The 27610-nt window shown below is 51.9% G+C and overlaps 1 protein-coding gene across 3 annotated transcripts; it reads right to left on the bottom strand.

Annotated features, from left to right (window-relative positions):
- DDO (D-aspartate oxidase) lies at positions 1-24933 on the bottom strand. 3 transcript variants are annotated; one of them, XM_051854419.2, is made up of 5 exons: positions 24781-24933; positions 22836-23011; positions 14788-14896; positions 10359-10535; positions 1-2213 (listed from the first exon to the last, which is right to left on the bottom strand). In XM_051854419.2, the coding sequence occupies exons 2-5, from the start codon at positions 23005-23007 to the stop codon at positions 1646-1648; spliced, it is 1026 nt and encodes a 341-aa protein (XP_051710379.2). In that variant the 5' UTR covers positions 23008-23011; positions 24781-24933; the 3' UTR covers positions 1-1645. The 3 variants fall into 3 exon arrangements, with proteins under 3 accessions (XP_051710379.2, XP_069930724.1, XP_051710380.2); XM_070074623.1 differs by having other exon boundaries at positions 10359-10569; positions 24781-24867; XM_051854420.2 differs by lacking the exon at positions 10359-10535.
- Between the last annotated feature and the right edge of the window lie 2677 nt (positions 24934-27610).

The following is a 27610-nucleotide window of genomic DNA, read 5'->3' as shown; positions in this document are numbered from 1 at the left end:
TTCCACGTGCTTAGCATGTTGTTTTTTTTTTTTTTAAGCCATTTTTCCATTTTCAAATTTACCAATGCATGTGAATTTGAGACAACACCACCCCCTGGTGGAAACCAATAGAAACTGTCCCACCTGATTTAAATTGAGAATTTTTACTGCAAAAGATGATTAAAAGCATTTTCTCCAAGAACCTTTCCCCCCTCCCCTCAGCAAAATATTCTTTTCAAATGACATCATATGCAGAATCCCAGCGAAGAAAGCTGTCCACCCAGAGCTGTGCTGGAAACTTTTTCTTTCCCGCATTTTCATTCCCAACCCCACATTTCCCCCACCTTCCCACCGCCAAGGATGTCCAAAACACAACTTAGGGGGCAGGCATTTGACCCGGTGGGTAAGATGCCACTTGGGACACCCATGTCATGTGTTCGAGTACTCTGCGCTCAAGACTCAGCGTGGCTTCCAGTTCCAGCTTGCTGCTAACACACGCCCCGGCAGGCCGCAAGGATGCCTCCAGTACTTGGGTCACTGGCCCCACACGGGAGTCCCAGATGGAGGTCTTGGCTCCCAGCTTTGCGGGCACTTGGGGAGTGAACTAGCAGGTGGAATTCTCTCTCTCTCCCTCTCTCTCCTCTCTGCCTTTCAAATGCATAAAATGTTCAATAGAACTTCTTCTTATTAAACGTAAGTCATCTCCCTCCAAAATTAAAACAAAAGTTAAATCCAGTTGGCGTCAGCCTCTCTTATTACCCCATTTACCACGTCCCCGTACCTAAAACTTTCTCGAGCACTCTAGATAGAGTCGGCCTGAGTCCAGGAGCCAGGCTAAACCTACCCGACTCAGCAGTTCCCAAGCTCATTTTATTATGAGATGCATCTCTCTTCCTCACTATTTTTTTTAACAGCCTACAGAATACTCTTTGGTTATATTTCATCCAGAATGATTATTCCATCTCCATCAGCAAATTAGCTCGGGTACGGCACATACAATTCAATCTTCAAAACTGCTTAGGTAAGTCAGCCGTCCCAGCCAGCTCCTCATCAGTTATGGTAATGGAATATACAGCCCAGGCGGCTACCGAGTGGATGCCACACCCGTAGGCAACTTCATCTCTGTCTGCTGCCGTCCCCGCCAGCTGAGGGGGAGAGGTCGCCACTTGTCCTGGCAATAATCATGCGTTGTCCTCAGTCAAGTGCAATGAGTCTGCATAGCATGGACACTAGGGGATTTTCCTTAGAAGGCTCATAAGGCTCACTCAGCGATCACCTAACAGGGCCAGAGGCAGTTCTGCAACTGGCCGCAATTGAAGTGTTTCCCATGCATCATCTCCGCCATGGATTTGTGAGCCAAAATACAGCACACTTCCTATGGCTTCCAGCCTTCACGTACATTAGCATAGATCCTTGCACATGAGATTCAAAGAAATCTGACCCTATATAGCCAACACTTTTTAATAAAAATAGAGCTTTATGTCCTATGTCATGAGTAGTAGCCTTGCTAATGCTACTGATACGTGTTGCATCATTTCTCATTTTGAAACCAAATAAGCATCTGATTAAACTTTCATGCAGCGAAAATGTTATTTGAGCCCGCCTGGTGCTGCTATTGGGCTTTGATCCACGCTCTCTGGGGCCACTTCCTGTCACTTCATGTTATCTAGAGCTTTGAGTGGGGGGCAGGGGTCCCGAGGGCCTGGGCACACTCGCTCACCAGTCTGGCGGCCTCTAGAGCCGTGCCCCAGTGCACGGAGAAGCCGCCGGCGCCGTGGCCGTAGTGGTGGACCACGGGCAGTCTGCGGCCGTCCCGGACTAAAAGCTCCTTCTGTAGCCGCACGCCCGGCCGGGAGGGCCTCAAGCCCACCTGCTCCTTTATGTCGTAGGCTCTGTGGAGCGAGGGCTCCAGAGCACAGCACCGAGAAAGGATATCTCTGCTAACCTCGGCATCTGGGGACAGATTCCAGTCGCCTGGCTGCCTGGTCCCCCCCAGGGTGACATGGAACGCCCCGGGGTAAATGTACGTCAGTCCGCTGCCGTCTCGGATGAAGTGCTTCACCCAGGGCGCCTGGACCTGGAGCACCTGCCCCCTCACAGGGAAGACCGCGGAGTCTCCCGCCAGCCGCCTGCTCCCAAGGCCCGAACAGTTGACCACGATGTCGAAGCTCGGGTGGAGCTCCCACAGGTCTTCCACTCGGCGGGTGAGAATCACGCCTCCACTTCCTTGTAGCCTGGGGAGGAGAGAGCCGGGGGTGAGCCTTTGTAGCTTCCTACTCATCCACTTCAGGAAGCGAGGAAGGAACACAGGACCGGACAGGAGGCACCGATCACCGCACTGATCACCGCACAGACGCCGCCCAGAGCTCCCGGGGCCCAAGCAGGCCAAATTGTAGCCGTCGCCTGCCTCTTATTTTCAGAAACAGGGAGTTCCTGGAATTGAACGTCAATGAAAAACGCTTTTGAAAATATGAAATACATGGAATACCTCATCTTGTATATTTTTGTAGAATTCTTCTATCGCTCAAGATGCTGCAAGTAAATGCTACATGGATCTGATATTTAAATACTGCAGCATTTTTGTTTCTGCCACTCCTGACCATCTACATTCTCTGCCTGGGATGCTCTGTCTCATTGGGAGCTCGCGCCTCCCACCCCCTCTATGTCTTCCGGGATGCTAGCAGAGAGAAATACAAAATATTTGTATCTGGGAGATACCATGATAGTTTTGTTTGATACTTATTTTCTGGATAAAATATATAAATAATGAAAAGAAATGAGTTATCTGAGTCTTGGAACATTTTTTAAAGTTGCAGTAAAGGGGACAGCACTGTGGCGTAGTGGGTAAAGCCACCGCCTGCAGGGCCAGCATCCCATATGGGTGCCACTTGGAGTCCCAGCTGCTCCACTTCTGATCCAGCTCTGGCCTGGAAAAGCAATAGAAGATGACCCAAGTCCTTGGGCCTCTGCACCCATGTGGGAGACCCGGAGGAAGCTCCTGGCTCCTGGCTCCTGGCTTCGGATCAGCTCAGCTCTGGCCATTGCCACCGTTTGGGGAGTAAAACAGTGGATGGAAGGCCTCTCTTTCTCTTTCTGCCACTCCTTCTCTCTGTAACACTGACTTTAAAATAAAATAAATAAATCTTTAAAAAAGTGTCAGTGAAATACACATATCATAAAATTTACCATTTTGACTTAATTTTTTACAAAGATTTATTTATTTATTGGAATGCCTGAGTTACCCAGAGAAAGGGAGGCACAGAGATAAAGAGGTCATCTCTCCGCTGGTTACTCCCCAAGTGGCTGCATCGGCAGGGGCTGTGCCAGGCTGAAGCCAGGAACTTCTTCCAGGTTTTCCTCATGGGTGCAGAGTGTAGGCACTTGGGTCATCTTTAGCTCCTTTCCCAGGCCATTAACAGGGTGCTAGATCAGAAGTGGAGCAGCCAGGATTTGCACTGGCACTAATATGGGTTGTCAAAATGGCAGCCAGCTGCCCAACCTGTTACATCACAACACCAGCCCCATTGTCCCATTTTGACCACTTTTAAGTGTACCGTTCAGTGGCACAGTTATCCAGTCATCACTACCATCCGTCTCCAGAACTTTTTCTATCTTCTAAATGAGAAGTTTGAGTCATTAAACAATAATCCACAGGAATATCATAATCTTAATTTTTATCTCTTGAATCCTATAATCTTCTTCACAAACCACTTTTTAAAAAAGATTATTCAGGCTGGCACTGCGGCTCACTAGGCTAATCCTCCGCCTTGCGGTGCCAGCACACCAGGTTCTAGTCCCGGTCGGGGCACTGGATTCTGTCCCGGTTGCCCCTCTTCCAGGCCAGCTCTCTGCTGTGGCCAGGGAGTGCAGTGGAGGATGGCCCAAGTGCTTGGGCCCTGCACCCCATGGGAGACCAGGATAAGTACCTGGCTCCTGCCATCGGATCAGCGCGGTGCGCCGGCCGCAATGCCATTGGAGGGTGAACCAACGGCAAAAGGAAGACCTTTCTCTCTGTCTCTCTCTCTCTCACTGTCCACTCTGCCTGTCAAAAAAAAAAAATTAAAAAAGATTATTTACTCGAAAGGCAGAGTTATGGGGGGTACAGGAAGAGGAGGAGAGAGAGAGAGAGAGCTTCCATCCACTGGTTCGCTCCCCAGATGGCCATAACAACTAAGGCTGGGCCAGGCTAAAGCCAGGAGCTTCCTCTGGGTCTCCTATGTGGGTGGCAGGGGCTCAAGTGCTTGGGCCATCTTCTGTTGCTTTCCCATGTGAGTCAGCAGAGAGCTGGATCGGAAGTGGAGCAACAGAGAGGGTGGCAAACAACAGCATGGGTCTTAGCAGCTGATTTTAATGAGCAAAAGGGGGGCTCTCAGTAGCGACCCTAATTTTCTTCCCCCACTGCCTGGTGCAGAAGTTCAACTGGAACTTGCAGTCAGACCGGCAGGAAGCCAGCCTCTGGCACGGGACGTGTGGCCCAGCTAATGGGCGTGGAAGAGACCAATGCTGCTGCTCATCTGTATCCCGGTGTCCAGTTCCCAGTCTGCAAAATAGCACTGGCTTCCTTCTGTGGGGTTGCAACGCCGCCCTCTGACGGAAGGGATTCCCCTCCCCTGCCCCCTCCGTCTGCAGAGACCTCTGCACTCTCTGCACAGAGCAGCCTGAAGAAGGTTTTGAAACCTCTGGATTAGATCTACTTAGAGGACTCAGCAGGTCCTTTTTTGGCAAGCTCTGTGCTAGGCCAAGAGAGCTCATAGGCGCCTCTTGCTCTGACGTTATACGAACCCCTTGTGCACTCATTAGGAAATACAAGCAGTTGTTTCAAGCATCAGTGCTCCAAATGACACAGCTTACGTCCCAGGTGCTGGCACTTTAACCGCATGCACGCTTGCTTGTTATTCTGAAAACCCACCAAAGACACAATGTTGTTTACCTGACACAGGAAACCAAAGACGCATCTGGCAAACATGCACACTTTAGGGCCCCCAGAGAACTTAGAAAGCCAATGCATTACTTTGTGTCATAACCAACAGTGGTTAAAAGGCAGCGAATGGGGCTGGAACTACTGTTCTGTTTTCTTTCTCATTTTTCCTAAGTAAAACAGATTGTAGATAAAAATACTTAATGTAACCAATCTTATGGTCACAAGTTTTCAGCTCTCTCATGAAATAAATGATTTGAGAGCTTAAATTATGTTTTTTAAACATATAAGAATACTTCAAACATATAAGAATACTTAAACATATAAGATTACTTCAAAAGGCTTGTGGAAAAATGGAATTAAAAGTTAGGGTTCTACATTGAGGTACACTGGATTAAGCTGCTGCCTGCAACACCAGCATCCCACATGAGTGTAGGTTTGGGTTTCATTTCCTCCAATTCTAATCCAGCTCCCAGCCAACATGCCTGGAAAAGATGGCCCAAGTGCTCGGACCCCTGCCGCTCACGGTGGAAACCCGGATGGAGTTCCAGGCTCCTGGCTGCAGTGTGGCACAGCCCCCATCCTAGCAGCCACTTGGGGAGTGAACCAGCAGATGGAAGACCTCTCTCTCTCTCTCTCTCTCTTCCCCCTCTTCCCCCCACTCTCTCTCCTTCTCCCCCCCTTTCTCTGTAGTTCTGACTTTTAAATAAATAAATCTTTTTAAAAATCTTTTTTAAAAAGATTTATTTATTTATTTGAAAGTCAGAGTTACACAGAGAGAGGAGAGGCAGAGAAAGAGGTCTTCCATCCAATGGTTCACCCCCCAATTGGCCGCAGGGGCCAGAGCTGTGCCGATCCGAAGCTAGGAGCTTCTTCCAGGTCTCCCACATGGGTGCAGGGGCCCAAGGACTTGAGCCATCTTCTCCTGCTTTCCCAGGCCACAGCAGAGAGCTGGATTGGAAGTGGAGCAGCCGGGACTCGAACCAGTGCCCATATGGGATGCCAATGCTTCAGGCTAAGGCATTAACCAGCCGTGCCACAGTGCCAGCCTCTAAAAAGAGATGTTTATTTTGGGGCAAAAAAATTTGAAATACAGTCATCTTTTTTTTCATAATGCACATTTTCAATGAACTTTTTGTGTACTCTTCATACAATGACAGATGAGTGATTTTAAGAGTGAAATAGCTGCGAAGAGTCTTTCCCCCTAACACTGACTGGCACAGAAAGGCATACACTGGAATTTTGTGGTGATACTAACCAACACACTGCAGTGTTCATAATCTTTAAAAAACTGAGCACAAAAATGCTCATAGGAAGGATTTAGGCACTTTCTCCTTCATAGGGATTTTGGCCAAGTTACTCAATTCCTGCAAAAGCTCAAGTTTCACCCACCAGCACGGGGATATTCATACTGACTTCATGGGTTCACTGTGAAACGAAATGAGGCAACATCTGGAACAAGTTAGCATAAAATATGACAGACTACAGCTGCTCAATAAAGACTTTTGTGAGAAAAATGAAAGGGTTTGGGGCTTATTATGCTGCTGTAACATACAAGACCCCATCTGTGAGCAATCCCTGCCCTGCAAACCTGTATGTCACTTCCATTTAAGAATGGCATTTGAGGGGCTGGCGCTTTGGTATAATTGGTAAAGCCGCCGCCTGCAGCGCCGGCATCCCATATGGGCACTGGTTCGAGTCCCGCCTGCTCCTCTTGGATCCAGCTCTCTATTTATGGCCTGGCCTGGGAAAGCAGCAGAAGGTGCCCCAAGTCCTTGAGCCCCTGCACCCATGTGGCAGACCTGGAAGAAGCTCCTGGCTCCTGGCTTCAGATTGGCTCAGGTCCGGCTGTTGCAGCCATTTGGGGAGTGAACCAGCAGGTGAAAGACCTCTCTCTCTGCCTCTGGAACTCTGCCTTTCAAATAAATAAATAAATCTTTAAAAAAAAGAGAGAATAACATTTGAATTTCAAAAAATGTGTAAGTGATCATTCTTTGAACATTATCTTTTTTTTTTTCACTAGCAGGTGGATTCCACATGCTAATGTATGAACATTATGTGTTGTGCTCCAGCAATCCTAAGTAAGACTCAGAATTATTTTACCCATTCGGGGAAATGAAAGAAGTTACCAGCACTGGGATTGAAGGAAACGTCTTAAACTCATGGAACTTGTTTACTCAACTGCGGCTCAGGGAGAAGAGAGCCCAACTCGCACAGTTGTGATGACAATTACATAAGAATTGAGTCCAAGCAAAGGTCTTTCTTTTCCATCTCAGCGGGTCGAGCTGCTGATGAAAATCCAGCCTGAACCAGAGATGCCCTGGGCGGCCGAGTGCAGGGGCTCTGGGGAGGGAGGCCCTGTCCGTGTGTCTGTCCTGGCCTCCTACCTCCCCAGGCCTTGGACCCCAGGAGGAGGCTCACTGAGTGTGTCCAGATCTGCCATCATGACTGCAGTGACACCTAGTTACCATGGTGACACCTATGTCACCATGGGTGACATAGCAAAGGAGGACACTGCCCTGGGGCCGGGTGTGAAGTTAGGGGACTGGGTGCTGCCTTCTGCCTGCTGTGTGGCCATTACTCTGGAAGTTTGGGGTGGCACAGTGAGGGTATAAGAAGCTGGGTGACTTTGCTCTCCTGCAGCTGAGCAAGACCTTATCCCAGAGAGGGAGAACACCCCTGCTACAGACGCCACATCCCACATCACAGCACCTGGGTTCCAGTCTCAGCTCCACTTCTGACTCCAGCTTCCTGCTAGCGCACACCCTGGGAGGCAGCTGATCGTGGCTCAAGCGGGAGGATCCAGACCGAGTTCCAGGCTTGTGGCTTGAGCATGGCCCAGCCCTGGCTGTTGTGGGAACTCGGGGAGCAAATCAGCTGATGTAAGATTTCTCACTTTTTCTCTTTCCCTCCCCCCTCCCTTCTTTTTGAATTAATAACAATAAATAAATGAAAAATTTCAGAGCGAATGCAGGGAGGGAGCCCCGGGGGCTCTGCAGAGCTGGGGCTGGCGTGTTCTTGTCCTGGGGAGAACGCTTCCCAGGAGTCAGGGCAGTACCAGGCCAACAGGGCAGGAGACTAAGGGAGGGGCTCAGAGGAGTGACTGCCCTGGACAAGAGGCAGGTCTTCCCGCGCTGCCCCTCCTTCAGGGAGGCCACTTCTGCCACCACTTCAGGAGCCCCGGGCCCTTATGCCCCCTCCCCCACCCCCTCAAAACCCTCCTCCTCACCTTCTTCCGCCTAGGCTCAGGGACTCAAAACTTGGCTCATTAGCAGCTGTGCCCTCCTCCCCAGGGGCCGCCTGCTTTGGTGGGCCTGGTTCTGGCCCTTCCCCATGACGCCCCTGCTCATAGGCTGAGGATGTATCTTCCCTTCTTGTCCAAATTCTCAGGACCAGGAACCCCACGGTCCCTACCCACTTCCAGGGCCAGGCCAGGAGCCCCAGGGGTGGCCAAGGGCCAGGGCCAGGGCCAGGGCAAGGGCAAGAGTATGGGTGGAGCTTGGCGCCTCCCGGCCTGCCCTTGGGCCCCTTGCTCCACGGTGAGAAGCAGTGCTCCTAGGGGTCTAAGAGTTCTCAGTGCAAAGGGGGCCTTCCTGGGGGTGGGGGCCTCGAGGCTGTCAGAGAATTATATCTTACTGCGGAGTTCCTTAGCCTGTTTCCAGACTTGTACTGCTTGAACTTCTCTTAGTTATGTATGTATGACAATCCATTTACTTGCTTGAAAGGCAGATTGAGACACAGAAAGAGAGAAAACTTTCATCCATTGGGTCCCTCCCCAAATGCTCACACTCGCAACAGCCTGGGCTGGGCGGGCAGCAGCCAGGAACCCAGAACGCTCTCCGGATCTTCCACGTGGAAACCATCATCTGCCTCCAGGTGTGTTAGCAGGAAGGTGGATTGCAGGCCTGGAGACCTGGGACTCAAACCAGGCACTCGGATCTGGGTTATGAGCGGCCCACGCAGCGGCTTAAATCGTTAAACATGCTCGCCTGAGCTTCTGTCTGTATTCGCGTCCCAGGCGGGACCAATGGTAGAAGGCGGGGCTGGTTCTGGGCGTGGCCCCAGCTCCACTCAGAGGGAAAGAGAAGTGAGAAAGACCAGAGGCAGCAGCGGATGAATCTGCAAATCTAAACCTTGACGTTGCCTCGGGTTTGGAGTGAGGGAAATGAGAAGAGAAAACATTTTCTCCCCCGAGCTGGACTGTTTAGAATACTTTGTGTCCAAAAAGGTAAGAAACTGCTTTTAAAAAGCAAATGACATAGATGTGTCAAAAAACACAGGTGCAGTGTGACAGAGCTCCCACTGCCCAAATCTTGGATACTTTGAACTTCTAAATAAACAAGAGTAACGGATTAGAGTTCACTGAATAAAACAGAACTCCACAGGTCTATGGATTCCTGACGTTTATACACTTGTGTGTGTGTGTGTGTGTGTGTGTGTGTAGTATGCATATTTTCTTCTTTCTGTTGTAAATAAATAGAAATACAGGGAAAGAGGAAGCCCTTCCTCACGGTAGAAAGCAGGCTAAATGTAGGAAGCGGTAGAAAACGACCGCTCAGCACACATCACACCGATGGTTGGTTCAGACAAGAACCACCAATGCTCAAACCTGTAGGTGAGGCTGCTGATTTCACAGAAACAAGAGATGAGTTCGGATGTGCATTTGTGAATGGCGTGACTCATCCCACAATCTACATCGGGGACCCGATCATTGTTGTCACTGTTCCTTGGGCTCTTTCGCCAGCATTTACACAATCAACTTCGTTGGTTCCTGTCCGTCTGTCAACACACACAGACGTTGGGTTCACAGCCCTCAGTACGCCAGCATGTCCAGGCTACACTGAGGGCAGATTCATGGAGGTGTCTCAGAGATGCTGTGGATGTGGTTCCCAGCTTGCTGGAAACAGGAAGTCCTGGAAACCAAGCCCACATGCAAGTTCAAGGCCTGATGGCTGAACTTAGTACTAAAGCAATTGCACCGTTTGGATAAACTGCTCCTATTTATGACAAACTCAAATAGTGAAGCTATTTTCTTTCCCACAAATGAAAAAAGTTACAAAAATAATTTATAGCAAGCGTACGATTCTCTTAGGCAAAGAACTGGAGTAAATCTCACGGTTTTATAGCTGGGAGCATTTCCTCCAAACGTCTCCATTTCAGAGACAAGAAGACTAAGGGGCTGTTTCGGTAAGTGGGTTTTACCCGGGAGGGGGTGACAAATGATAAGGTGTGTACTAAAAATGGAAGTGAACCATGTCACTGTGCATGGCGTGACTGAGTCCTGGTGACACACACACTGTCTTCACATTGTTTTTGCAAAGCCCTAGCCACCTGTGAGCCACAGGACAAAAGGCAGAGAGTCCGGGGCCGGGGGTGGGGTGGGGACAGTGAATAGCCATGAGGGTATTTGTGTCTGTGACCGAGAAAGGAAGCAGCAGCAGCAGGAGCCAAGTCCACCAACCTTCTCTCCAGCCACGGGAGGTAGGCAGAGCCTTCGCATTTCAGGGTGGTGAACGCCTGGCCGAACACGTGCTGGGGGAACTTCTTCAGTTCGGCCTCGGTCATCTTTCGAAATCCCAGGACAACGTCAGCCCAGAAGGGCGCTTCCTCAGCAGGAATGTTCCGAAATATCTGCCAACTCAAGCGCAGCAGTGGATAAATTTCCTGAAGAGCTGTGAAATAGTTCTAGTAAACTCGTATTTCCAGTGAACTCTAGTAAGCCTGTATTTCTAGTAAACTCAGGTGGCATTCTCAAAGCGTTTTAAAAATTCATTTCTATAAACACAAGGAGAAAAGATTTATTCTTCCACTCTCTAGGGTTCAGATAACTAGTAGCCAATTTTTTTTTTAAGTTCATTTATGTGAAAGGCAGAGCAACAGAGAGAAGGGAGGGACAGAGAGAGGGGAGGGACAGAGAGAGGGGAGGGACAAGGAGAGGGGAGAGAAGAGAGAGGGGAGAGACAGAGAGAAGAGAGTGATCTCAACCCACTGGTTTGCTTACCAGATGGTTGCAATGGCTGGGGCTGAACCTAGGCCAGGAAAAAGTCAGGAGCTTGGAGCTCCATCCTGGTCTTTCACATACATGACAGGGGCCCAAGCAGTTGAGCCAAATTCTCCTGCCTTGCCAGGCCATTAGCAGAAAGCTGTATCAGCAGTAGAACAGCCAGGACTCGAACCAGCACTCCTACATGGGATGCCAGTGTAGCAGTAGTGATTTAGCCCACTGTACCACAACGCCAGCCCCAGCGGCTAAATTTCAAATGTCCATGATGGCAAGAATAAGACATTTTTAAAAGTAACTTAACTTTTAAAGTTTGGATTTAATTTACTCTCTCTCTCTCTTTTTAAGATCTATTTATTTATTTGAAAGTCAGAGTTATAGAGAGCAAGGAAGAAAGAATTTCCAGCCACTGGTTCCCTCCCCAATTGACTGCGACAGCCAGGGCTGGGCCAGGTTGAAGCCAGGAGCCAGCAGCCTCATCCGAGTCTCCCACGTGCATACAGGAGCCCAAACACTTGAGCCATCTTCCACTGCTTTCCCCAGGCTATTAGCAGGGAGCTGGATAGGAAGTGGAGCAGGCAGGATGAAAACCGACGCCCCTGTGGGATGCCAGCACTGCAGGTGGCAGGACAGTGCTTTCCATAAAGTGTAACAAAACAGCAGAAGCCTAGAGGTTAATCTCAGTTCTGAACAAGACATCTAAGTTAGAGCCAGCAAGGGCAGGGGGGTAGGAGGGTAGGAGGGCAGGGGGGCAGGGGGGCGGGAGGCTGGGGGTGAATGATGAGTAATCGGTGTTAGCTGTAGGGCTACAGGGAAGCCAAGAGGTGTGAAGAGGAGCGCCATGGCGGGCAGGCCACCAGCCGAGCAGGATGCGCTGGGTACAACACGGGGGGCCACCATGAAGCCTGTGAAGAGCCGACTGACAGCTGCCGCACCTACGTTTGCACTGACGAGTATCCCTCAGGTGGCTTTCATCAGCAGCTGCAATCACCGCCCTTCCACAATAGCCAGGAAATGTGAGTGCCAACGAGGACACCACGGCTGCGGCAGAACTGCAATTCCAAGTCGTTCATCCCAAGCCGCCCCCATGAAGGTACAGTGCTGCTTCTGCAGGGCTCTGTGCCTGTCCCCGTGCCCTCTCAGTCTGCACACGCCTGGACTAGATGCCTGTCTGCCATGTCTCCACCAGCACTCACCAGCCGGCCACTCAGAAGACTATATTCCGGTCTGCGCCAAGGCTCGCTTGGTTAATCCTCCACCTGTGGCTCCGGCATCCCATATGGGCACCGGGTTCTAGTCCCGGTTGCTCCTCTTCCAGTCCAGCTCTCTGCTGTGGCCCGAGAGGGCAGTGGAGGATGGCCCAAATGCTTGGGCCCCTGCAACCGCATGGGAGACCAGGAGGAAGCACCTGGCTCCTGGCTTCGGATCGGCGCAGCACATCAGCCGTTACGGCCATTTGGTGGGTGAACCAACGGAAGGAAGACCTTTCTCTCTGTCTCTCTCTCTCACTGTCTAACCCTGCCTGTAAATAAAAAAGAAGAAGAAGAAGAAGAAGACTATATCCCCAGCCCTGTGCTCTCTCTCCACAGCTCCAACAAGGGATCTGACCCAAGTTGCCTAGACCCCACTGGTTAACTCTACTTAGATGTCTCCTGTTCTCTCTGTCTCTCTCTCCCCACAGTGTTAGCCAACTCAGAAGATGGGACCCAGCCACTCAACTGCTACTACCTGCAACCCCAGAATCGCCCTTGATTGTCTCTCCTCCCTTGCCCCTCGCATCAACCACGAAATCCAATCCAATCTCCTCATAAGCATTTCTGAAATTATCTCCTCTCCTCCCCTATGGTCAACACCTAACATATCCCCCATCACTTCTCTCCCTACAACCCCATTCACACTACACACGGAACATCTTTGCAATGCTGGTGCGGTTGGTGTCCTCACTGTGTGAAATCTCTCAGTGCCTTCCCATTACCCGGGACTTCAGTCCCTCCCACCACCGCTGACCCAGACACAGGGGCGTGTGTGCTGTCTCCGCATGCCCCCACCCCATCTCTGCCCCCTTCATCTCCACGGAGGCTCTGTAGCACCCGTGTGCATCCCTTTGACAACTCTCGTTCCCTTTGTAGCCCCTTGGGCTTAGTACTTTCCTGACTGCAAGCACATGAGGACAGGAGTGTGCCTTCCTTTCTTAAAATTCACTCCGCATATATTTATTAAGCATATACTATACGCCGAGCTGTATCACCAAATTGCTCATTGCCGCGTCCCTAATGCTCAGGAGAGGAGCTGCTGGTGGTGAACGCCAAAGCAGTGTGTTTAGGCCAGAGCTGTAGAGGACAAGGAAAGCCTTTCTCTTCATCATTTTTGGGCATTGCGGTTTCTGAAAATTGTCTGGTCCTGAAGTTTGTGAATTTAGGCCGGGTCTTGTCAGTTTGGGACAAACACCGAGGTGTGGCTGTCAATCAGTGGGAACAGCCTTGCTCTGCGGCTCATCAGCTGGCCCTGAAGATGGTTACAGGGCACAGCCAGCCCACAGATCGCCAGGGAAGCGAAAGCTGCCACCCTGGGCAGGGTCTTCCGGGCAGTAAGCGATGCCAGTGTCTTCTCGGTGTTGGTGACAGTGAGGGGAGGCTAGAAGAGGAAAGGGCAGAAATCTTCCTGATGCGGGTGTGGACGCAGCAGCAATGTCAGCAAACAGTCCAATAGCAAAGGGGGCGTTGGAGGGTGGGCGGTGTGGCACAGCGGGTTAAGCCACTACTTGGGTGCTGGGATCCCTTACGGGAGAGCCTGGTTCATGTCCTCAGCTTTTCCACTTCTGATCTGGCTTCTTGCTAAGGTGCACACTGGAGGCAGCGGATGATGGCTTAAGTGCTTGGGTCCTTGCCACCCCATGGGACTGACTGAGTTCCCAGCTCCTGGTTTCGGCCTGGCCCTGCCCCAGCTGTTGTGGGCAATCAGGAAATGAAGCAGCAGATGGAAGATCTAGCTTTCTCTGTCACTCTGCCTGTCAAATAAATAGATAGGAGACAGAGAAAATATGTAAGGTAAGCCTAGTGATAGGAAAGAGACAGTGGTTTTGAGAACTTAGGAAAATCAAAGCTTGTATGCTTCTCAGATGGTTCTGAGGCACAGCTGTGTCAGCACTCAGGACGACACAGATGGCAGACAGCGAGTGTGGCCAGTGACACCGAGACGGGATGATGCTTAAGAAAATGAGAAAGATACTGTCACAGTTTAAACACATGTTATCTAACACATATTTGTATTAGATGTTTAATAGGATTTCCTTGCAAACTTTGACTTAATTGTGTATGTCTCCTAAAATCAGATGTTAAACATCAAATAGAATTATGCTGATCATTTCAGAACTAGTTTTTTTTTTTTTTTTTTTTTTTTCACACAGCGCTTTAAAAGGCAACTTTAGTGGCCTATGAAATTTTCTCCTTTGGAATGTGTCACATCTGAGGATACCGAATAAAGAAGGTGTCCCTATACCGGAGGTCTCGGTACCCACGCCAGTGTCACACCTGTTTGCTTTGCACCAGCCACACCATCCTCATGTAACCCAAGCCCAGCATTTACCTGCTGTATGCTTGGTTTTGGTGGTGGTGGTGGTGTTTTGGATGTGTGTGATTTTTTTGGCTATATTTTCAAGTCACTGTATCTTCCCCCCAAGGAAATGATGAGAAATTGCAGTGGTGGCTATTGTTCAAACGTCTAATTCTGTAGCTTGTCTTTCCTAAGTTCTCCAGAGCGAAGCCTGAAGCGCTCCTTCGAATCCCCACATCTGAGGCAGCTCCGCTTGCAGCACAATGCCCAACAGGTGCTTTGCACTGAATTCCCATGTCCACTCAGACCATTCCAAACTCTGAAACAACTCCCTTACCCAGACACCAGGTGGACGCCGGCGTCCACGGCTTCGGCAGAGTTGGCGATGGCGGACAGGTGCTCGAAGGTCTCCCTGAACCACTGCTTCTGCTTGTGGCTGGGGGTGTCTGGAAGCACAGAGAAGAGCACAGTGGGGCGGACACGGAGAGGGTGGCAGGCACTGCCTCGGGCGAGCACCTTCCTAGCAATGGGAGAAGACAGGCGGCAGGGAAGGGCCTTCAGAGGAGGCACCGCATCGTGGTGGGGGATCCGGCAGCCACCAGAGCCTGCTCATTTCATGATTCCTGAGAGGCGGGGAAGCAGGCAGGGCCAGGCGGAGCCTGACACATGAGCTGGCTGCAGAGTCGTCTTCGGTACGGATTCAGATGTCCTTGAGGGGCCCATGAGCAACCCAAGTGGAAATGTGTTCATGGCCCAGGGACCCAGTGGGCCTCACAGTTGAGGCAACAGGAGAAAGGCTCAGGGCCTCTTCCTGGGTGCAGGAATCAAGAAGGTGGCAGGGGTGGTCTGGGCAGCCGGAGTCTACCAGGACAGAGAAGGAATGCGAGTGGCAACCCCGGTGAGCGCCACCTCCTGGCAGAAGGAAGCACAGCCTGAGAGCCAGGGCCGCAGGAAGCAGGGAGCAGCTCAGAGTGGCACTTCCCAGGTCAGCAGGGGCCAGCGGGGAGCACAGTTAGAAGACAAGGGCCTGGGGCTGACACATGGCTCCCTTGGCTAATACTCCGCCTGCGGCGCCGGCATCCCATCTCTCTGTCTCTCACTGTCTAACTCTGCCTGTCAAATAAATAAATAAATAAAATTTTAAAAATAATAATAATAAAAAAAAGAAGACAGGGCCTGGGCCTTGGCTCAGCTTCTGGAATAATCCCTGGCCAGCCAGGAAGGAGACAGGAGGCAGTGTCTAAGCTCCCATTAGTACAGAGTCCAGTGTGGCCACAGGGAACAAGTGCAACTTGAGCCGCAGACACGCCTCACTGTGGATGGGGTTTTTGGCCACCAGATTCCTATAGAAGGGCAAGACATAGTGTCCACAGTCAGGCCAGGGACTGGGGAATCAGAATCCCAGAGGCTGCTGTGGGGGGAGCCACAGAGAATGGGGGTGCACTGGGGCAAAGAGGATGTGGGACTGGTTCTACTTGGAGAGGTGGCCCTGGAACTCACGGAGTAGATGGGAAGACCCTTGGGGACATCCTGCTCCCCAGGCAGAGCTCCCACGGCCACGGGGACTCGTCAGCTGCAGGGCTTGAAGCCAATGCCCTCTGCAGAGAGCCAGCAATGGCTTCTTCAACAATGGCTCTGTGCTGTCACAGCTAAACCTGTGCCCGCGCTAGCCCCATGCTGTGGACTTGCAGACTGGGGTGGCTGGTTTAGAGACAGGAAGCTGCAGAGGGACTGTAGTAGAACTCACGTGACCAACACCGGGAACTGGCGCCCGTGGGCGGGGCTGGGCTGACCTGCATCTCCCCTCTTCCCACCCCAAAGCTGCAGAGCCACATAGTGGCTGAGAGCCCCAGGCTGCAGAAGTCACCGCCGAAGAACAGACAACACCAGGTCACAGTGGGCTGAGCGAGGCTGGAGCCCTCATTTGCTTCCAAGTGCTGGTGGAGCAAAATGGCAGCCAACAGGACAGGAAGAGCCGCAGACATCGACATGGCGCTCGCTGTGCGCCAGGCGCCATTCTGAGTGCTTTACATACATGAACTCATTCAATCCTTGCACCACTCCCTTGGCGCGGGCACCGTCCCCACGTGGTAATCAGATTTGTGAGCACAGATTTCACTCCCGGGGCTCATCTGAATCGCACCTGGGAGAGAAGCCCAAAGAGAGGGCCAGGTCTTTACCCAGCAGCGCCAGAGAAAGACCCAGCCAGCCCGGCCAAAGAGAGGTCTCCAGTGTCGGTTGCGTGGGTGAGCTCTCAGAGGAGCCTCCTTCTCCCACCACGGTCCCAGGACTACTACGGAGCCTTCTGAGTACACACCAGGTCTGGCACAAGCAAGGGGTCTCCTGGAAGAAGGACACAAGGACTCTGGACAAAAAAAGACACCTGGTGGGAACCAGTGTCTGGCCAATGCCCTCCAGGCACATCCTGTGCCCTTCCTGTGTGGTAGCTCCCAGTGTAACCGATGTGGTGACGTGGTCAAGTTCCTGGACCTGCAGTGCCGAAGCCACTGCCCTCACCACCCTGGTAGAAGATGGATTGGGTGTTTCCCAGTCCAGAGAACTGGGAAGCAAAGGCAAGAGTGCCATCCTGGGCACAGGACGGCTAGGGAAATGTGAAAATCGGATGCTCAGGCCCTGCCTCTGCCCCCTGCACCTTCTAGAATGCTGGCCTCCAGGCCCTCGCCCTCTCTGGGGAACATGACCCCTTAAGAAGAAAGACTGGAGCATAAGGACATGTAGGGCTCCCCAGTAACCGGCTCTGCTATCTCAGTCCAGCAAAGCTCACTAACGAGCCTGCTGGGGGCTGTGCAGGCTTTCTCTTCCAAGTTCACACTGGATTTGTTTGTTTTTAAGATTTATTTATTTACTTGAAAGCCAGAGCTACACAGAGATAGGAGAGGCAGAGAGGGAGACAGAGACAGACAGAGAGAGGCCTTCTATCTACTGGTTCACTCCCCAATTGGCTGCTACCGCCGGAGCTGAAGCTGCGCCGATCCAGAGCCAAGAGCCAGGAGCTTCTTCCGGGTCTCCCACCTGAGTGCAGGGGCCCAAGGACTTGGGCCATCTTCTCCTGCTTTCCCAGGCCATAGCAGAGCGCTGGATCGGAAGTGGAGCAGCCCATTTGGGATGCCAGCATTGCAGGCAGCGGTTTCACCTGCTCCGCCACAGCTCCGGCACCTTACACTGGATGTTAAGCCTCCAAGTGTTAAGATGATGTAAATTGGGTGGAATTTTAGTTCAATCACAGTGTTTGGGAGGCGGGCCTGGTGAGCAGACCTCAGGTCCCTGGGGGCTTGTCCTGGGAAGGCAGTTCTTGGGGAGGGCCATTCTAAAGGTTGAGTGGGGCTCAGCAGGGCTCTCTGATTCCTGGCTCACCACATGATGCTGCTTCTGCACACGCCACACCCCTCATCAGAGGCCAGACCAGAGGGGCTGCCTGCTCTCAGACTGCCAACCTCCAAAACCAGGCACCAAAAGAAACCTTTCTCTTTACGAAGTTGGCTTCTCCCAGGTGTCTCGTTACGGTGGAGAAAAGGCAACTGAGGCAAAGCCCTGTGCCAGCACTCAGAAAGTCCATGTGCTGCTCAGGACCTCCTCCAGAAACATCAGGACTCCCCAGGGCCACGGAGAACCTCTACTAGGGGAGATGAGAACTTCACGTGGAAGAATGTGACTTGGAGCCAACAGACATGGTGCAGGGAGAAAACTTTTACAACCATTATTATAATCTTCAGAAAGATGAGGCAGTGCAGTGAAGAGACAACCGACAGAATGGGAAAAAATATTTGCAAACTATGCAACAGATAAAGCGTTAATAACCAGAATCTACAAAGAGATCAAGAAACTCCACAAAAACAAAACAAACAACCCACTTAAGAGATGGGCCAAGGACCTCAATAGACATTTTTCAAAAGAGGAAATTCAAATGGCCAACAGGCACATGAAAAAATGTTCAAGATCACTAGCAATCAGGGAAATGCAAATCAAAACCAGAATGAGGTTCCACCTCACCCCAGTTAGAATGGCTCACATTCAGAAATCTACCAACAATAGATGCTGGAGAGGATGTGGGGAAAAGGGGACACTAACCCACTGTTGGTGGGAATGCAAACTGGTCAAGCCACTATGGAAGTCAGTCTGGAGATTCCTCAGAAACCTGAAGATAACCCTACCATTCAACCCAGCCATCCCACTCCTTGGAATTTACCCAAAGGAAATGAAATTGGCAAACAAAAAAGCAGTCTGCACATTAATGTTTATTGCAGCTCAATTCACAATAGCTAAGACCTGGAACCAACCCAAATGCCCATCAACGATAGACTGGATAAAGAAATTATGGGACATGTACTCTATAGAATACTATACAGCAGTCAAAAACAATGAAACCCAGTCATTTGCAACAAGATGGAGGAATTTGGAAAACATCATGCTGAGTGAATTAAGCCAGTCCCAAAGGGACAAATATCATATGTTCTCCCTGATTGGCGACAACTAACTGAGCACCAAAGGGGAAAATTGTTGAAGTGAAATGGACACTATGAGAAACAGTGACTTGATCAGCTCTTGTCCTGACGGTTTGTGGGGAGCAACTGAGACTAGGCTAAGTTACTGGAATTAAGATCTATTCTATGCATCTGCTCTCCCACAATATGGTGCTGGGAGAGGAGGAAACAGCTTCCACACAGCTGCCTCCAGTTCAACCAATAAACTGTAGGACCTGCTCCTGATTGGAGGAGAGCAGTGTACTCAGCGTGTGGGTAGCAGAGTTGGGATTGGTGGAAGAGGACTATAAAGGAGGAGAGAGACAACATGCACCAGAAACATCTAAGAGGAACATCTAAAGGGAACACCTGAGCAGCCCCCGAGAGAGCCGGCCGGCGGTGTGCCGTTCCCCCGCGGAAGTGGGGAAAGTGGCTAGGGGGAACCACCCTTCCACGGAGGTGGAAGGGTCGGTAGCCAACCTGGGAAGAACCAGCAGCAAACCCGGGAAGGGCCGAGCAGACAAAAGAACAGCGCAGGGTCCTGTGTTGTTCCTCCGCGAAGAGGGGGAGCGACATAATGGGGCCGTGACTCGGATATGAAGCCTAGGCAGGGCTTAGTGTCGTTCCTCCATGAAGAGGGGGAGCGACATAATGGTGCCGTGACTCGGATGTGAAGCCTAGGCAGGGTTTAGTGTCGTTCCTCCATGAAGAGGGGGAGCGACAACAGTTGATGTACAATGTAATACTTTATCCATTTTAGTATTTTTTTTTTTTTGTTCTAGTACCATTGGTTGAACTCTGTAATTAACACACAATTATTCTTAGGTGTTTAAATTTTAACTGAAAACTAATCCCTGTTAGGAATTTGGAAAACATTATGTTGAGTGAAATAAGCCAATCCCAAAGGGACAAATACCACTTGTTCTCCTTGATAGGTGACAACTAACTGAGCACCAAAAAGGAAACCTGTTAAAGTGAAATGAACACTATGAGAAACGGTGATTTGATCAGCCCTCACCCTGACTGTTGATGAGCAGCTTAATATGTTATCCCTCTTAGTATTTTTTTTTTGTTTCTTCTACTTAATACTTTTGGTTGAATACTGTAATCAATACACAATTCTTCTTAAGTGCTGAAACTTAACTGAAAAGTGATCGCTGTTAAATATAAGAGTGGGAATAAGAGAGGGAAGAGATGTGCAATTCGGGACATGCTCAAGCTGACTTAGCTCAAATGGTAGAGTTAGAAACATACCAGGGGATTCGAATTCAATCCCATCGAGGTGGCATGTACCAATGCCATCTCACTAGTCCCAGTGATCAATTTCTGTTGACAATTGATCGTAATGATAGGACTAAGAACCAAAGGGATCACATAAACAAGAATAGTGTCTGCAAATACTAGCTGATAGAATCAAAAAGGGAGAGAATGATCCAACATGGGAAGTGAGATACACAGCAGACCCATAGAATGGCAAATGTCCTAAACAGCACTCTGGCCTCATAATCAGCCCCTTTTAAGGCATGCGGATCCGGCTGAAATGCCCATGAGAGTATTTCAGGCATGGAAAGCCAAGACACTCTGGGGGAAAAAAAAAAAAACCTAAATGAAAGATCTCCACGAGTGAGATCCCAGTGGAAAGAATGGGTCATCAAAGAAGGAGGTACCTTTCTCTGAAGGGAGGAGAGAACTTCCACTTTGACCATGGCCTTGTCTAAATATGATCAGAGTCAGTGAACTCAGGGGGCTTCCATAGCCTTGGCAACTCATGACAAGAGCCTAGGGTTGTGGGGAGCAACTGGGAGCAACTCGGACTAGACTAAGTTACTCGAATTAAGACTTATTCTATGCATCTGCTCTCTCACAATATGGCGCTGGGAGAGGAGGAAACAGCTTCCACACAGCTGCCTCCAGTTCAACCAATAAACTGTAGGACCTGCTCCTGATTGGAGGAGAGCAGCGTACTCGGCGTGTGGGCAGCAGAGTTGGGATTGGTGGAAGAGGACTATAAAGGAGGAGAGAGACAACATGCACGAGGAACATCTATCCGAATAACACCTGAGCAGGCCCCGAGAGAGCCGGCCGGCGGTGTGCCGCTCCCCACGGAAGTGGGGAAAGTGGCAGGGGGAACCGCCCTTCCACGGAGGTGGAAGGGTCAGTAGCCAACCTGGGAAGAACCAGCAGCAAACCCGGGGAGGGCCGAGCAGACAAAAGAACAGCGCAGGGTCCTGTGCTGTTCCTCCGCGAAGAGAGGGAGCGACATAGGGTGATTACTGATGCCATAAACAAGAGTGTCAATTTGTTAAGTCAACAACAGGAGTCACTGTGCACTTACTCCTCATGTAGGATCTTTGCCCTTAGTGTGCTGTACATTGAGATTTAATGCTATAACTAGTACTCAAACAGTATTTTTCACTTTATGTTTCTGTGTGGGAGCAAACTGTTGAAATCTTTACTTAATGTATGCTAAACTGATCTTCTGTATATAAAGAGAATCGAAAATGAATCTTGATGTGAATGGAAGGGGAGAGGGAGTGGATAAGGGGAGGGTTGCGGGTTGGAGGGACATTATGGGGGGGGGAAGCCATTGTAATCCATATTCTGTACTTTGGAAATTTATATTCATTAAATAAAAGTTAAAAAAAAAAGATGAACACACAGAGGAGGTCACAACAGAAAAATTCAGAAAACAAAAAGAGCTTTGGGATATTAAAAAACGTGGTAGTAGAAATTAAAAAGTCTTGGGGCCTGCACTGTGGCGCAGCAGGTAAAGCCTCCACTTGCAGTGCTGGCATCCCATATGGGCGCTGGTTCGAGTCCCAGCTGCTCCATGTCTGATCCAGCTCTCTGCTATGGCCTGGGAAAGCAGTAGAAGATGGCCCAAGTCCTTGGGCCCCTGCACCCGCGTGGGAGACCTGGAAGAAGCTCCCGGCTCCTGGCTTCAGATCAGCTCAGCTCTGGCCATTGTGGCCATCCTGGGAGTGAACCAGTGGATCAAGACCTCTCTCTCTCTGCCTCTCCTCTCTGTAACTCTGCCTTTCAAACAAATAAATAAATCTTAAAAAGAGAGAGAGAGAGATTAAAAAGTCTCCTGGAAAGTGAAATAGAGAAAGGAGGAAGAGGAATGACACAGAGAGAGGAGCGAGGAAAAGATAAAATCATTGCAATTCCCCTCTAGTAGGCTGCACCTAACAGTATTTCCAGAAAGAAGTATTTTTTGTAATCAGTGATGTAAACCATTTGTTTAAACTACACTCACATGCAACTTTGCTAAGAATGAAAAAAAAAAAAAGTGAAAATGAAGAAGCAGAGACTACGAGCATGACCCCTGCTGGCTGCATCTTGCTCCCCTTATCGGTTCCCACTGAGAGAACTGGAGGTGATACGGGACCCAGCAGGGAGATAAAGTTTTGGCTTAGCCCGTAACAAAGGGACGCATGTGCTCACGTCAGCACCTCTGCAGGCCGCTCCGAGGACCTCGGGCTCCAGCGGCAGGGTCAGGTCGCCCAGCACGCGTGGTTTCTGCCTCTGTGGTCACTGGCGGTCTCCGTCTGAGGAGTCCTAGGTGCTGCCCACGGGACACTTCTATGGCTGTCTTCCGGGAGCCCCACAGAACTACACCTCCAGACTCCATCAAAAGCGCTGCTGGTGGCTTTGCTGGCCAGAGCGTTAGACCGCAGAGGAGAGACCCTCACCCATCCCTGCGCGGCGACCAGCGCCGCTCCTTGGCCGCCGACGGGCCCTGGCCCAGGAGCCGCCTGCCATGAGGACTGAGCCGGAGCGAGGACCAAGGTTTACCGGTCTCGGAGGCCGTCACGTCCTGCGCACAGCCAGGCGTGTCCCGACAGAGACGCCAGCGCCGGGTGGGAGCGCCCGATGCCCCGCTCCCCCAGCCCTCTCTCACCTGGATATGCGTGCGGAATGAGGATGCCGGCCGCCACGTCGCTGGTGGTGTCAGGAGAACGCTGGTCCGAGATGACGGTGACAGCGCACCCGGGCCCCAGGGTGGAAATGCACACAGCCGTGGAGAGCCCCATCAGACCTGCGCCCACGACGGCCACCCGAGCTGTGTCCATGGCCCTGAGGAGGGATTGAGGCTCCGCTGCTCCCTAGCCACTCGCGTTTTGGCCTGGATGGGTCCTGGCTCAGTGTGCGGCCCCCTGCGGAGTTCCCTGTGCGCTGAAGCAGGCCCCCTCCCCAGCCCCACTCTGCTCTCTCCCCGCTGAGAGCTGGGGTCTGAGTGGCAAGGCCCCCTGGGCTTGCAGGCATTAGCACAATCGTGTGTGTACTGGGAAGAGATTTCTGCTCGCTTTTCGCCCCTTTCTAGGCCACCGACGGTCCCTGCGGCTGGTGAGGGGCCAGGGGACTCCAGCAGGGCTGTGGTCCCCGCTGCAGCAGCCGCCTGAGCAGCAGCCCTGGAAGAGATGCCCTGAGCAATTTTGACCAAAGTCTGTCTACACCCTGGTCTCTATTGGCAGCCTCGTGACTGAGGGCCCAGTGACCCAGATCTGAGTTAGTGGGATCGGGGCCAGGAGCAGATCGGCTCCTCTCCTGCTCTTCCCTCTAGAAGCCGCCTATCCCCTCCCACCTTCCCCGCCTCCTGTCCCTGGCTGCTGCCCCTGCCGGCCACCCGTGGGCAGCATGCTTCAGACAGGAGGTGGCCTGGGCCCCCCGCTGGTCCATGATAGGCTGCACCTGCGCCCCAGGGAACAGCATGGATTCGTGTCCCAGCTCCTCTGCTCAGACAGAGCAGGGATGTTCTTCATTAGCCCTCTTTGGTGGTAAATAAGAGACCACCAAAGCTGTCTCCTAAAGGGACCCCTGGTACAGGAGGCAGACATCCCAGAACCTGGACTGGACCACCCGAGACTGGCACCCCGTGTGGGAACCAGAGTGGCAGAGGATCCGGCAGCCTCCCCGCCCCCGCCCCCACCCCCACCACCAGCCCTGCTCCACCGCCAGCTTCCCTGCCTGCCTTTGCCGCTCTTTTTGTCTTTCAACATCTACTCTGGCTCTCTGCAAGGCTCAGGTTCAAACTCCAGAAGGAGAAAGTGCAGTTGTTCTAGTTGGTCATTACCACGTCTGTTGTTCCAAGCTCCAGCACCCAGCCAGCTTGTTTCTAGATTAAGCCAGCCTGCAGATCTGGCCTTGGCACAGGGACCCTTCCCTGTCCAAAGAGCAGTGGCCAGGGCGCTGGGTCACGTGGTACAAAGCACGGCTGCCCACACACAGGTCCACCTGCCCACCACGGGGCCTGGGCACAGCACAGGTGGAGCTTGGCTGTCAGCCACCTCTGTGGCTCCCCCAGCTCCACAGGTCCCCCTTCCGCACTACAGACTTGAAAACCCGTGCATGAGGTTTAGCGTGAGTTATTTCTATCCTTATGCGGTCTGTGCACTTCCTCAGCTGTTTGCTAATGAGAGCAATGTCGGCTGGGCTTGGCAGCTGGAGAAAGGCAGCCCTGCCAGGGCGGGGAGGGGAGGGGGTCCCGGGCGCTGAGCAGCCGAGGAAGACCCTGAGTAGTGGAGCCCTGCCAGGGTCCCTGGCGGTAGAAGGCAACCACCTGTGCCCTTACTGGCAGTCGCTACTTCACATCAGCACCCCCCCCCCATCCAGCGACTTTATCAAAGTAGCTAATAATAAATTAGGTTGGAAGACAAAGTGATCTGTGTCTAAAACTAACCAGCCAAGAGGAAGCAAGGCATGAGCCAGCCGGGGGGGGGGGGGGGGGGGCCTTCTGGCACGGCAGCCTGTTGATCCCTGGCCCCGATCCCACTAACTCAGCCCCCCAGATCCCCAGCATACACACAGAACGACCCCTGGAGGCAGACACAAGAGGATTCAAGTACCTGTCTCTGAAAAGGCAGCCTGGGAACGCACCGAAGGCTCTGGCACCAAAGCTTGTTTTTCAGTGACTGCTTGGTCTGGTGCCCTGAGCCACAGAGGGAGAGCAAAACAGCTTCCCATTGGGCAAGCACGAAGGGCACGACTTCCAGTCTGAGGCTCCATTGGCCCACATGCCTGTGCCTCTGGTGTGCATTCCCCTGGAGAAGGCAGCAAGTGCCCTCCTCTGGTGAGCTCCGTGGAGCTGGGTCCCTGCCGAGCCCTCCGCAGCAAGTCCACCCCCAGCGGCCCTTCCCTTTCTGGTGCACAAGCCCTTGGCCTTGCTGCCGGCCTGGGGTTTCGTTTCGCAGGCTGATTTGTAGATATGCCCTATCCAACTTCCAGCAAGTTGCAGCCAGACGCAAACACTGGTTATGTCACTTAGCTGCCCTGTGGGAGCCTGGCTCTGCCGGTCAGCTAGGGGAGCATGGGCAAGGAGGGGGTTAGGGCAGCGTACTGTTGATCATGAAGATGGTGACTTGACCAGAACAGGAAAAACTATTCAGGAGATAATGGAGGCTGGAAAGCAGGTGGTTTTTATTATTTCAAAGGCAGAGTTACAGAGAGGAAGAGGCAGAGAGACCTTCCATCTGCTGGTTCACTCCCGAAATGGCTGCAACAGCTGGGGCTGGGCCAGGCCAAAGACAGGAGCCTGGAGATTCTTGCGGGTCTCCCACATGGTTGCAGGGGCCCAAGCACTTGGGCCATCTTCCTCTGCTCTCCCAGGTGAGAAGGTATACTAAATTCTGTGTGAGATGGTCTGAGGGTAGAGGGACAAAGCACTGGTTTTTCTCCTATTATGCACAAGGCTGTCACAAAGTCATTCAACACAGAACATTTCTGTGGCCAGATGAGGAGGGAGCATTCCCCACACAGCAAGCAAGCAATTATTCTGGGGATTCCACAGCAGCCATGAGCTGGGTGTCCTCCCATCTGATTCCGTTCTGCCTCTGTCTACCTAGAGACTGCATCAGACCCCCACAGGTGCAGGGCTTAGTCCCACCTAAGTGTCCCCTACTTCAGACACCAGTTGCAAGCCTCGGGCTGCACCCCATGCTTCTGGCTGACTGGTTATGACTCGAGGTTCCCACCACGTCCTCCATAAATTCAGTTATTGGCCAGAGTGGCTCACAGAGCTCAGGACCCCACTTGGCTTCTCACCAAGTTGCCATGAAGGATGTCTCAGAGGCCACCCAGGGGCAGCCTGACGGATGCACTCCACAGGGCAAGGCGGTGGGAGGGGCGTGGAGCTTCCATGCACCCCTGGGGCACCACCCTCCAGGAACCCCCACGTGTCCAGCTCCCAGGAATCTCCGCCAACCCTGTCCTTTCGGTCTGCGGTCAAAGCTTTGTTCCACAGGCACAGCCGAAGAAGCCCCTGGCCAGGCCTCAAGCCCCTCCCCCTCCCCGGATCCTCCAGTCCTGCCTTGCTCTCTTCCAAGGCCATACCCATCGTGAAGCCACCAGTCATCTCCTGAGCATGAAGACTGCCTTATTCTGGAGAACCTAAGAGCTTTAGCCACTGTCTCGGGAAGTAGGGAGGAAGACTAAACACATCTTTCACAACATCTCAGATGGAATACAGGTTTTATGGAGCACCTGTTATAAAAAGTCAATCAACAAACACCTACAGAACTGTCTCTCTGGCCAAGAGATATTGCAAAGGCTACAGGAGATTTAAGGACTGCTCAGATGATGTTTTCTTCCCCTGCGAAAGGACACACGACAGAATAAGAGTCTTCTAATAGGGCTGGCGCCGCGGCTCACTAGGCTAATCCTCCGCCTTGCGGCGCCGGCACACCGGGTTCTAGTCCCAGTCGGGGCGCCAGATTCTGTCCTGGTTGCCCCTCTTCCAGGCCAGCTCTCTGCTGTGGCCAGGGAGTGCAGTGGAGGATGGCCCAAGTACTTGGGCCCTGCACCCCATGGGAGACCAGGAGAAGCACCTGGCTCCTGCCATTGGATCAGCGCGGTGCGCCGGCCGCGGCGGCCATTGGAGGTTGAACCAACGGCAAAAGGAAGACCTTTATCTCTGTCTCTCTGTCTCTCACTGTCCACTCTGCCTGCCCAAAAAATTTTTAAAAATTTAAAAAAAAAAAAGAGTCTTCTAATAACCAACACAGCCGGCCGGCGCTGCAGCTCACTAGGCTAATCTTCCGCCTGCGGCACCGGCACCCCGGGTTCTAGTCCCGGTCGGGTTGCCGGATTCTGTCCTGGTTGCCCCTCTTCCAGTCCAGCTCTCTGCTGTGGCCCGGGAGTGAAGTGGAGGATGGCCCAATTGCTTGGGCCCTGCACCCGCATGGGAGACCAGGAGGAAGCACCTGGCTCCTGCCTTGGGATCGGCGCAGCGCGCCGACTGCAAAGCGCCGGCCGTAGCGGCCACTTGGGGGGTGAACCAACGGAAAAAGGAAGACCTTTCTCTCTGTCTCTCTGTCTCTCTCTCACTGTCTAACTCTGCCTGTCAAAAAAATAAATAAATAACAACACAGCCTGGGCTCAGAATACGAGGTACTTCAAAACTTCCTGGGAAAGTGGAATTAAAAGAAAAGTTTATTTTGGTACCAAGACTATTGAAACTCTTACACAGTTTTTTCATCATATGCATTTTCCATGAACTTTTTGAAGACCCCTCATATGAACTTGGCCTTCTTCACAAGGTTGTTGAAGAAGCAAGGCTCAGTGGGGCCAGGGACTGCTGTCTGCACAGGGCTGGGAAGCAGAGATGAGCAGGTGCAGGGGCCCAGGCCTCTGACCTCTGGGCTGGCAGCCTGGATTCCAGAAGCAGAAGCAGGGCAGAGT

The sequence above is a fragment of the Oryctolagus cuniculus genome, chromosome 5 (assembly GCF_964237555.1).
Source record: "Oryctolagus cuniculus chromosome 5, mOryCun1.1, whole genome shotgun sequence".
Taxonomy (NCBI): domain Eukaryota; kingdom Metazoa; phylum Chordata; class Mammalia; order Lagomorpha; family Leporidae; genus Oryctolagus; species Oryctolagus cuniculus.
The sequence above is the reverse complement of the archived record's forward strand: the minus strand, read 5'-3'. Positions and strand labels throughout refer to the sequence as shown.

Bases quoted from the DNA above. Each gene is read 5' to 3' on its own strand.
- DDO (XM_051854419.2), bottom strand. From the start codon at position 23,007: ATGGACACAGCTCGGGTGGCCGTCGTGGGCGCAGGTCTGATGGGGCTC. The intron at 10,536-14,787 runs GTAAGGGAGTTG...GCTGCGCTTGAG, and splicing joins GGCGTCCACCTGGTGTCTGG to TTGGCAGATATTTCGGAACA. The intron at 2,214-10,358 runs GTTGGTGGACTT...TCTCCTCCCCAG, and splicing joins CTCCCGTGGCTGGAGAGAAG to GCTACAAGGAAGTGGAGGCG.